Source organism: Cyprinodon variegatus, unplaced genomic scaffold (genome assembly GCF_000732505.1).
Source record: "Cyprinodon variegatus isolate N-32 unplaced genomic scaffold, C_variegatus-1.0 Scaffold121, whole genome shotgun sequence".
Classification (NCBI taxonomy): domain Eukaryota; kingdom Metazoa; phylum Chordata; class Actinopteri; order Cyprinodontiformes; family Cyprinodontidae; genus Cyprinodon; species Cyprinodon variegatus.
In genome coordinates this window covers 85,116-96,045 of record NW_015150574.1, presented here as the reverse complement: position 1 = coordinate 96,045, position 10,930 = coordinate 85,116, and the positions used below count along the sequence as shown (strand labels likewise).

Sequence of the window (10,930 nt, the reverse complement as noted above, 5' to 3'; positions counted from 1 at the left end):
TTTGTACTTAAAAAAATAATGATTGTGTGATTGATTATTTTTTTTCAAAAATTAGTTTTAATTTATAAGCCAGTGTGGATCTACCAAGCCTTTCAGTAAAAAATAATCAGGGGATGCGGTAACTTATCAACGATTGAATTTTGAGAACCAGATCTGTTTCAAACTGCAAAAAAAGTGAAATTGTTTGGCATTAGCTGTAGATAAAACACACCAACCCATATAAAAAGTCATTTTTAGGCAAGACCTGTCTCTTCATCCCCTTTGTTAGCTGTTTTATTTGCACCTTGTCAACCCTCCCACCTGTAAATGGTCAGACAGCTGTGATTTAATATGATAGTTACACTGATTTCCTTTTTCTGGAAATACAACTAGCGTCAGAGAATATCGGTTATTTCAGATGTTTTTTTTTTATTTATGATCAATATTTTTTTTAAAATTATTGATCTTAACGACCCAAGCAATAATTAAAGTGAGTGATTTTTTTTTTCACTCACTTTTATGGACCTATCCCCACTAGCCACTAACCCTGATGAAGACCCATCCAAAAATGACATCCTAGCGTTTCAAAAGTCAGAGTGATGTCAGTCAGATTATTATTACACCAGGTGGTGCATGGCTTGGACCTCTCAGCTTTAACTGCAGTGCATCTCTTTTATCACACAGCTATTTATAGGAAAATAACTAAAAATAGAGGAATTTATTTCAATCATTTAAAGAATGAAGAGTTTTTAATCAAACTTTGACAGAAGATAAGAATTCAAAATAAAGACTGATCTAGAAGGCTTTTTACGTAATTGTTGATTCTTATTTTATTTTATATACACAAAGTGTAATAATAAAGTTTTCTTTTGTATACACAAAGTGTATGCAAAACAAAATTTTGATTAATAAGTCTTTCCAGACAGTAAATGTACATTTCCATTTAATAAAGTGCAGCAATAATCAAATGTAAACAGTGTGGGGGAAAAAACATGGTGCAAAAAAACCAACGCATTGATATGGAAGTGTATGGTGCAAATATGCAGTAATTTTGGATCGGTGTTATCAGTGTGATGCAGAGTCTGTGACATTTTGAGTTTTTTCAACCGTTACAGCAGTCTGATGGCGGTGGGGAAGAAGTTGCTGCAGAATCTGCCGAACTTGCATTAAATTATGCGAAAACTCTTCCCAGAGGGCAGCAGAGATTTGCACTTTTAACATTAAAGTCCTTTCCATGCAAAGGAAAAAAGCAAAGCAAACAAATTGAGACAGTGTAAATAAAAAAAGAAGTTATGGGCCCAAATTATGTACAGCACATTAAAAAGACAAGTCCAGCAACTAAAAAAAAAAATGCCTCCCTCATCAGCTGATTATCTCCATTATGGTTTAAAATTAAGAAAATGTGTCACTGCAATTTCTTCTACTTGCTCTATCCAATACAGGGTCATTCAAAATTGTCATAATTTTCACAAATGTGCAAAACATACACTGTTCAGTTGTTTTATTGTGTGATTTATTAATTTTAAACATTTTTCTTTATATGGAAAGCTTTTAAGTGAGTAGTCAGCATATTTTGTCTTTATTTGCAAAGAAAATGGTAATTTCCATCTAGGTTTGAAGCATACGTTAACAATGATTTATTCAATTTATTTTTTCTTGCTTTAGAAAAAAAGGCTGCAGCCATAAATAAAAATAGGATTTTTACATAAAGCTATATTTGTGGGTTATAGTGGCCTTGTCAAAACTTAAACCAAAACACAAATTTGATGGGGAATTGTTTGATGTATAGAGATACAGCAAAGTATTCACACCTGTAACTGCTGCTGGGAGATGCATCACCAAAGCATCATTTCAGAACAGTGTATTCCACTTCATAGATTTTTATTGGGTTTATATTTTCTTTCTTTTTAACAGTCATGTGCCACGTGGGTCAATCACCTAAAATTGTCTTCAACAGGGGGTCGGCTACGGTACTGCATGGGGGTCTTAAAAGTTTTGGTTGATTAGACTTTTTCTTTTTATATTCCCCCCTGCAATTTTTTAACACTAATTGAAATGTCTTAAAATACACATTAACCAGCTGCGTCTCCAGACCCTTTTCACAGGGGCATGTGCCTGGGTATGCCTGGGGGACTGATTTTTAAAAATTAATTAATTTTCCGCTTTCACAGCTCTGCTCTCCCAGCGGAGTATGGGGGACACACCTCCAAATAATTGCCCAAAAAATCTGTAGCATTTCTTTTTTGTGTCCTATTGTGCCCCTGTATAGTATTCGGTCCGCTGACGCGTCTGACATTAACATGAATTCAACACACTGAAGTAAACAGATAAATGGAGGCAGAAGATGTCATCAATGCACCCATTCAGTGACACATGGGAGCTCTTTCAAGATGGGCACCATTTCATTCACAACACCTGTCCCATCAACGAGGAATCTGAATCAGAAATACTTTAATAATCCCAAGGAGAAATTACTTTCGTTACATCGACTCCATGTGTAATAGAGTGACTATAAGACCGGTTTAATATAACACAATTTCATACAATATGTCTATATAATTAGGGGGTCCTCCCCGCTCCATCTCGCTATCAGTTTGGGGGTCCTTGGCCAGGAAAACGTTGAAGACCCCTGACCTAAAACATTATACATGAATAAAAAGTTGGGTTTGTGGTGTCCAAATGGTAAAAAGGAAAATATTTTCCTGCTACAAAGAGAAAAGCCCAAAAGCAGGTAGCAATGGGGGAGGGTTTTGCTGGAGTGGCAGGTGTCACTTCCTTGTGGTAGGCCCTGATCTATGTACACACAAACAGTGGGTGTATTGTAGCGGAGACCCCCTTGCGTGAGTGGGTCCATTATTCGCCTCCTGCATTGAAAGTGGTCTGTGGGCTAAGCTGATGGTTTGGCTGGATGCCAGGAAGATAGGAAAGATGGAGGGAGAGAGACTCTCCATCCACCCCCCATACAAACAAGGCCATTTAAACATGTTCCACGGGGGTGGGTGGTATGACTCACAATATTTCAAGCTTTCTTTTTTCTTCTTTAACAGGAAAGTTACAACCTTTAACGCTCTGTTTCTGTCATCTGTCATTTATTTACACCTCCTTAGTTTTATGAGGGATGGAGGCAGTAGGGAGCCCTCTGGAGCGACAATCCTGGCCGCTTGCGTCACCACAAAAACGTGAGAAACTACTACTCTGCTCCATTCAAACGTTGCCACGCCCTCAGCGTAAACAAACGGGGGCTTGACCAATAAGATCCACGGTATATCAGCCGATGATCAGATGACTTGGAACGAGAAACTATTTAAAACTGAAAAGGCAGCAGGTTCAAGTAGTATTTCTGGAGCCGGACTCCTGCAGGCGCGCATCCAAAAGAGGACGCACCGGTTCTTTCTCCTCACTGGGTCCACATTCACTGCTTTACCTCAAGGAAAAACAGCCAAATAAGACTTTTTAGACTTGGTTATATTTTTATTAAAGTGTTGCTCTTACGTCTGCGACTGAGAAATGAATCATAAAAATGTTTTACTATGGACCTTCCTGCAGTGCGTGTCCTTCGCCTTTGGGGAGAACTCTGTTCTTAAAGGTAAGCGCTCCAAGTCTTTTGTTCATTCATTTCTTTGTGTGATTCATAAAGGAATTAGACGGGTTTTTAATGAATGTTTAGAATTGATTTTTGGCTCTAACCCTGATAAAACATTTGCTGAATTAGTATTCCAAAGAAAAACGAGAGGAAAATTGGGTCGGGGATGAATTTAGAAGGAAAACTGCGACGTGTTCCTTTAGGAGCCTTGAAAGAAGGAAGGCGCTCTTAACGCCACGTCTCCCCCCTCCTATGGCAGCCTCTCTCTATATTTGAACCATTTGGACATGTGCTCCGCTGATTCTGCGTTTTACTACCAAAGATCCCCTGGCCACTGTGGTTAATTACCAAAAGGGTGTTAATGTTGAACAAATTATAGGGGCCCCAAGCCCAGATTCCCTTTATCCTATAATTAAAATGGAGTAAACTATTTAACAAATGCAATTAAATCGGTTGTCTTCAGAATGAATGGGGGTCCAACTTGGTGTGTATTTGAGTTGTGGGTTAATTGCTGATTTTTGGCTTTCAGCCTTCCAGAGGCATGTAAAGTACCCTAATTATGAGCTGCAGCTGTGGGAAAAGGGGGAGTGAAATGACAAGTGGTGGGGGCCACTTTGGGGCCCCTCCAGCTTGGTTTGTGCACCTTTTTGCACCAGGTTTCTGCATCAACTGCAAGAGCCGATGTTTAAAATCTGTTTTGATCTAATTTAATTCTGCAATTTTGTTTCTTTTGAGTCACATTAAGATTTTTTTTTTCCAAAGTTTAGATATAATCAGCTAACTTCCGCATTTTCAATTTATTGGGCTAGAGATAACGTTTACATGACAAAGGATTCCAGTTAAATGCAGAAATGTATTCAATCCAGTCAGACGAGAGCAAATAAAATTGCATTTAGCCATTACATGCATGCCCTGTCTGAGGCAAGGCTGTAGTGACTGGAAAGGAAAATCTTGCTTTAAGAAAGCTTTAGTCAATCCTGGATTTTTAATCAGCTGTTTTTGCTACCAAATTGAGGTTTGAGAAAAGTAAAACACAATTTTTCTAGCTGTAGTTTCTCTTCAAAAGTTGAATAACGTATTGACTTTTTATGTACCCTGTGCCGTGCGTCAACAAATGCCAAGAGGGGTACCCCTGTCAGTATCTGACGCACAGGGAACTGGACCAAACGTCAATATTTGATGAGTAGAGGGACAGAATGTATTGAATAATCAGCTGTGGCTCTAGTGAAGAGAAATTGTTTAAATCTTAAGCTGAGCCTATACTGAGATCTATTTGAGAAGCTATAGGTAAGCTGGATCCTTTCGAAGGTGACTAAGCCAAACTAAGAAATGCCGAGATGAATGTATTCTATTTTTGTACAGGGAAGAAATGCTGACTGCTTCATTATGCCATCAAATGTTAATCAAATATTTCTGTCCAGGTGAAGAAAATGGATTTGAGTCAGACTACAAGGCTATCAGTGGCACGATAAAGTACAACATGAGGAAGGATTTAGACTTGGACCAAGAAGGGTGCTACCTGCAGACTGGCAAGAAAGACCAGTTAGAAAAGTGTGGCTTCAACGCAACCGCCAAGACTATCTTCATCATCCACGGCTGGACGGTAAATAGCGTTAAAAAAAATTTTTGTTTATTTTGTGCACTTAAAGATTACATGGATTCCTTTTATTTGAATGCACTATTAAAGAAAATTTTGTTTACCTTTCCATTTCTGCTTTTTATGTTCAGATGAGCGGTATATTTGAAGCCTGGATGCGCAACCTCGTCTCGGCAGTGATGCAGCGGGAAAGTGACGCAAACGTTGTGGTTGTTGACTGGATACCTTTGGCTCAGCAGCTCTACCCTGATGCAGTCAACCACACTCTTGCAGTCGGTCTTGATATTGCCAGTATGCTCGACTGGCTCCAGGTGTGTGTGTGTGTGTGTGGGTGGGATATAAACCTCTTATGAAATCTCACAGGCTAATATGTTTGAAAGCATTCCTTTAAATCAAAGCATAGCCAGATTGGTCTGTCAGACATGATGGTAGAACAGAGTTGAGATACTGGCTCAGCTGCAGACTTGGTTTTTAATGACTGAGTGAAAATGATGATTCTCTGGCTTTATGGCGCCTTTTTCATTTTGTAAATTTGTTTTCCTTTCAAACAGGAACAACTGCAACTGCCTCTGGAGAATGTGCATCTAATTGGATACAGCTTAGGTGCTCATGTAGCTGGTTATGCAGGAACTTATGTAAAAGGGACTCTTGGTAGAATCACTGGTAAGCGACATTTATTTAAAGAATCTTAGAAGCTATCCTAGTTGAAATTTGAGTTTCCTAATGGCTTAATCTCTATTTATTCTAGGTCTTGACCCAGCTGGGCCAATGTTTGAAGATGTGGATGACCAGAAACGTTTGTCCCCTGATGATGCTGACTTTGTGGATGTCTTGCACACATACACTCGCGAGGCTTTGGGCGTGAGCATCGGAATCAAGAAGCCAATTGGACATATTGACATCTATCCAAACGGTGGCGACGTCCAGCCTGGGTGTGCACTTGGTGATGTCTTGGCAGCTGCAGGAAGTGAGTCCTCTCATCCAATGCATCCTCAATTTTTACACACACACACATGAACTGATTACATGAGTTGCATAATTCTTACATTTTATTCTGAATGCATTTCCTTTATTTTCCAGATTTCATGGAGGTTATGAAGTGTGAACATGAGCGAGCTGTACATTTGTTTGTGGACTCCCTGATGAACAAAGATCATGTGAGCTATGCCTACCAATGCACTGATGCAGAACGCTTTAAGAAGGGAACCTGCCTCAGCTGCCGCAAGAACCGCTGCAATAACATCGGCTACAATGCCAGAAAGATGCGCAAGAAGCGCAGCAAGATGTACCTGAAGACACGAGCTGACACTCCTTTTGGGGGTAAGAAAAAGGACATGGCTTCAAAGTTTATGGCCTTATCTTCTACTACTTTGTATGTTTACCCTAGTAAGTGATAAGCAACTGCCATAAACTACTACTGTGCCTATCTCTCTGCAGAGGATTAAACATTTACTGTTTATTTTTTAGGATACCACTATCAAATGAAGATGCACATTTTCAACAGGAAGCAGTTTGACAATGCAGAGCCAACCTTTTATGTGAAGCTGTACGGTGAACATAATGATACCGGGAACATCTTTGTTGCGTAAGTTCAATATCTAACTGGAAAAACGAGTCTTTCTGTAACACTTTGACATGACTATGCATGAATGGTGGGGCTGAACCTTTAACGAAAATGCTCCCTGCACATATTTCTGAGGTTAAGTATTAACTATACTTGAGAAATGTTAATTTAGCCTTAAACTAATTTTTCCAGGGCTGTAATTATCATTTTGAGTTTCACTTGTTTAGCTTCCACAATCCCTCAAATTTTTCAGTGTTCGATGCACTACCCCATTTTCTGACCTTTAATGTTTCTTTGTTCAGCCATGATGAACCAATTGGTCTGAACTCCACAAACACCTTTTTGGTCTTCACTGAGGAAGATATCGGTGATCTGCTTAAGATCAGTCTGAGGTGGGAGGGCGACTCTGAATCCTTGAGCTCCGTCTTTAAGTACATCAGACAGTCTTTCTGGAACTGGAACACCAAAGCCACCAAACCTGTGCTGCAAATCCGTCGTATTCGTGTGAAAGCTGGAGAAACTCAGAAAAAGTAAGTAGAGTTGGGACGGTAGATCAGTTGTCTGAAATGGAAACTGACTGCAACATTTACACTCGTCCCTTGCATTCACTCTTACTCCTTTTGGATAGATTGCCTCATTAGCATGCAGCCAAACACTACAGACCTCTGCCTATATTTGAGTTTACTGTGTTGAAGCAATTGTATATAAAAGATGTAACATGATGGCCCTGTGACTAGAATATGAAACTATTGGTATGTGATTCTGTCAAACATCCAATCTTTAAGAGTCCTAGATGCATTGGCTGTCTAGCAAAGCTTTATTTGGTGTGTTTAATCCTTAAGCATGAAGAACACTGGTTCTGACCTGGAGTTGAACACTTCTAGTCAATCTAATTTACATAAAATATTTTTTGCTTGCTGCAGGTTTACCTTCTGTGCACAAGACCCCTCAAAAACTGAGATCTCTCCAGGGGAGCATATAACCTTCGTAAAGTGTCGTGATGGCTGGGAAGTTAAACCTAATAAGAGGTATGCAGCAAGTGCTTGTTTTTTTTTTTTTTTTTTTTTTTTTTTTTTTTTTCCCAGACTTAATGTCTCATGCATATTAATTCTGAATCTCCTTATAGGATACCAATGTAAGAAGTTGGAATACTAAAGACCAATGCACAGTCACCATGGGGAGCCCCAGTGTGGGTCAGTGAGAAGCATAGTCTTCTCTTCACTTCTGCACTTTCGTTGGCTTTATCTCTTCACTGGGAAGAAGGCTTCAGGTTTTGGATGTTGTGGAATAAAGACTGTGGGGATCTATCTACAAGAAGGCTGGCAAGTGCACGGGCTCGTCGCTGTGGAGGTCCTGCTTGCATTGACTGCTGGGAAAGTTGTTGACTCTCCCACTTGTGTGGACTAGTGAAGTAGAAGAACGTTGTGCCTGGAGACACACCAGCCATTGTAGTATAATACTGAACATTTTTAAATATTTTATTTATTAAAAGCACTGCAAGACCAACATAATTTATCAGCACATCCCATAATGGAAGCACATGTTTAATTCTTCCAAATGCAGTATTTAATATGTATGTTTGTCTGTGACCAAGAACTGCTGAGAGATTATTGATACACTGTATTTTGATCCGTTAAATACACCGTAGTGTTGCAAAGTGGCTCATTTTGGGGTGTGTGTATATAGTGTAAATATGTCTTGTTTTTTTGCAAAATAAAGTAATTTCTAGAAATGTTTGCCTGTCATTTTTATTCCCCCTTCAGTGACTTTTGCAAGCACAAGATTAAGCACTTGATGATGCTGGCAAATGCAGCAAAAGGATACAATGGGTGAAAATGGCAAAGCTAGTGTGTCTGAATTCCTGGTGAAACAAAGAATTGGGCCGTGCCAAATGGAGGTGAAGGAGACGAGTGTTAAAAATGATTTGTGATGGAGGCTGTTTGCAAGGTAGTAGAGACATCTGGTGATTATGGTAAATAAGTGAGGTACACAATGGCTAGCTTTGTCTTATGTTCAGATTCAGGAGGTTTCTGCTTTGTGTGGATGTTTCCGTTAATGCATGCATACTGTAGGTTATCTACAGGACCCCACACTCTCTTAATTGGCTTTCTTTAGATGGCTTTAGGTCTAAAGTACAGTTAACTTTGTTTTCTAATGTGCATTTTTTTTTTTGGTCAAAGATTGATTGGAAATTGCAACATTAAACTCATTTGCACTCTTCAAAGCAAATGGAAACACTGCAAATTTGTACTTTGAAGAAAAAAAAAAAAAAAAACTAAGTTTGCTTAAAATTTTGATCTCGGTTCAATTGAAACACAGCGTCTAGCTCAATAGGAATTGGGCAAATCAGACACTTAAGCTCTGGTGGAACTTTGTCAGAGGTTGACATGCTGTTTAAATGGTGCTGGCAGGAAACCGTAGCACAATGTGTCCTACCTATAGATTATGGAGCATAAGAACCTGATGTTCCTATATGGCTTCCCACAATCCTTTGTGACAGGACATAGACGCACAGCCCAGTTTAATTAGTTTTTTATCATTTTTATTCACATATACTCTGTGCAATACATGTTAATGTCTACAGCTTTGTGTGTTTTGGTTTTATGGGGAGCTTAAGCTCCTCGTTACATTTGGGTAACCTGTGTTTATAGTTCTTAGGAGGCTGTGGTCCCAGTTTGACAAGTTTTACCCATGTGCATTTCCATTGCGTAATGTCCAGAAGGCTAAAGGCGATTTGAAATCAGCCAAGCAGTCCGGCATTCCTTTACCAATGATAGTGCTCTTACTGTTGACCTCACAAAAAGAGAAGTGACAGGAGATAGAAGGTATAGTTTGATCAATCAGCCCTTGTCTATGTTGTACCCTGACTGGCTGGCAACACCACCTTTTGCCCAATAAGATATGGAATTGGCACCAGTACCCTTTAAACCTTTATAGGTAAGTGGCTAAAATTAATGTTGATGAATGTTTTTGTTTCTCTGTGAGACAGTTCAGGTTAAATGGTTTGAAGAAAATTGTAAAAAAGTAAATGGTGGAGAAAAAAGTAGGGATCTAGCAGTTTGCATTCCTTACACGTCTTCAACAGGTCACCTTGATTCTTTTTTATATTATCCTTCCTGAAATAAAGGCTTTGCTGACCTTGCTTAAAGCCATAGTCCACTTTGATTTGGCAGAGGTTCATTAATTCCAACACATCACTGCTGCAAAAGTTTATACCTTTCTTGGAACAGTCATAGACTTGAGCACAGAAATACATTTTCTACACATGGACTGTAGTCTGCTGGGTTTGATATGGATTTCAAACAAGAAATTCAAACAACGGCCTGTTTTGTTCTAACATAGTTTTTTTTTTTTTATATTTATTTCCTCCTATGCACTAGTAAAGAAACACACACTCACACACAAAACATCTGAAATATTTACTTATTCCCTGGATGTGCCTTGTCATGTTGTGTTGAACTTCCTAAATGTTATTAACAGAGCAGGAATGTCTCAGACTGTACCACTGTTTGTATCTGGATTATCAGTTTAACCGCAGCTGTCTTGCTCTCTGACAGTTTTTGTTGTGACTTTGCCCTCTTTCAAGAAACTTAGGATTCATTCTGCAGACGAGACAAAACAGTCTCCATAGGGTGTTAATAACCTGCTCTGATGACTTATAATATACCACCCACCCCCACCTGGTTCACCACTGATTTGCTTTGGTGACTCACTTCTCTTTTACTGTTTGAAGTTGGAGTATGTGGACTAGCTCACTGCTATCAGTTTCTTGTAAAAAAAGAAAACCACTGTATGTGTCAGTGTCTGCCCCACCACGGGGGTTTTCTTTTGTTTCATTTTGACGACTGTAAAGATCACACCAAAAGAAAAATAACACAAAATGCAAACTGAAAATAAAATTCAACTTCCTTTAGCTTTTCCATCAATATACTGGCATTCTTAACTAAATAGAAAAACTGGATAAATATTGCCTGTGAACATCAAATTCAAGTGTATGTTAGATTAAAGAGTGGAACTTTGTTACGCTTTGTTAAACATGTTGCTTAGCCATTTAAGCTCTTAACCATACTAAAGGGCATACCTCTCTCCCAGGCTCAATTATTTGCTGACCACTAAAAGGCTCTCATCAGGAAGTGCCAGCATGTAATACCATATATCTTCATTTTTTTTTCCCCTTTAAGAAAAGAATCCTCACAGTATGACGCTG

The 10,930-nt window shown here is 39.0% G+C and overlaps 1 protein-coding gene across 1 annotated transcript; it reads left to right on the top strand.

Annotated features, from left to right (window-relative positions):
• The first annotated feature begins 3,295 nt into the window (after window positions 1-3,295).
• Window positions 3,296-8,433, top strand: lipg (lipase, endothelial). The gene is made up of 10 exons (XM_015375584.1): window positions 3,296-3,565; window positions 4,984-5,165; window positions 5,291-5,470; window positions 5,711-5,822; window positions 5,908-6,126; window positions 6,240-6,479; window positions 6,627-6,744; window positions 7,026-7,253; window positions 7,647-7,751; window positions 7,850-8,433. Exons 1-10 carry the CDS (start codon window positions 3,487-3,489, stop codon window positions 7,860-7,862), a joined length of 1,476 nt encoding a protein of 491 aa, XP_015231070.1. The 5' UTR covers window positions 3,296-3,486; the 3' UTR covers window positions 7,863-8,433.
• Window positions 8,434-10,930: the final 2,497 nt, after the last annotated feature.

Coding starts and splice junctions, on each gene's coding strand:
- lipg (XM_015375584.1), top strand. CDS start 3,487: ATGAATCATAAAAATGTTTTACTATGGACCTTCCTGCAGTGCGTGTCC. Junction 6,127..6,239: donor TGTCTTGGCAGCTGCAGGAA/GTGAGTCCTCTC, acceptor TTTATTTTCCAG/ATTTCATGGAGGTTATGAAG. Junction 6,480..6,626: donor AGCTGACACTCCTTTTGGGG/GTAAGAAAAAGG, acceptor TTTATTTTTTAG/GATACCACTATCAAATGAAG.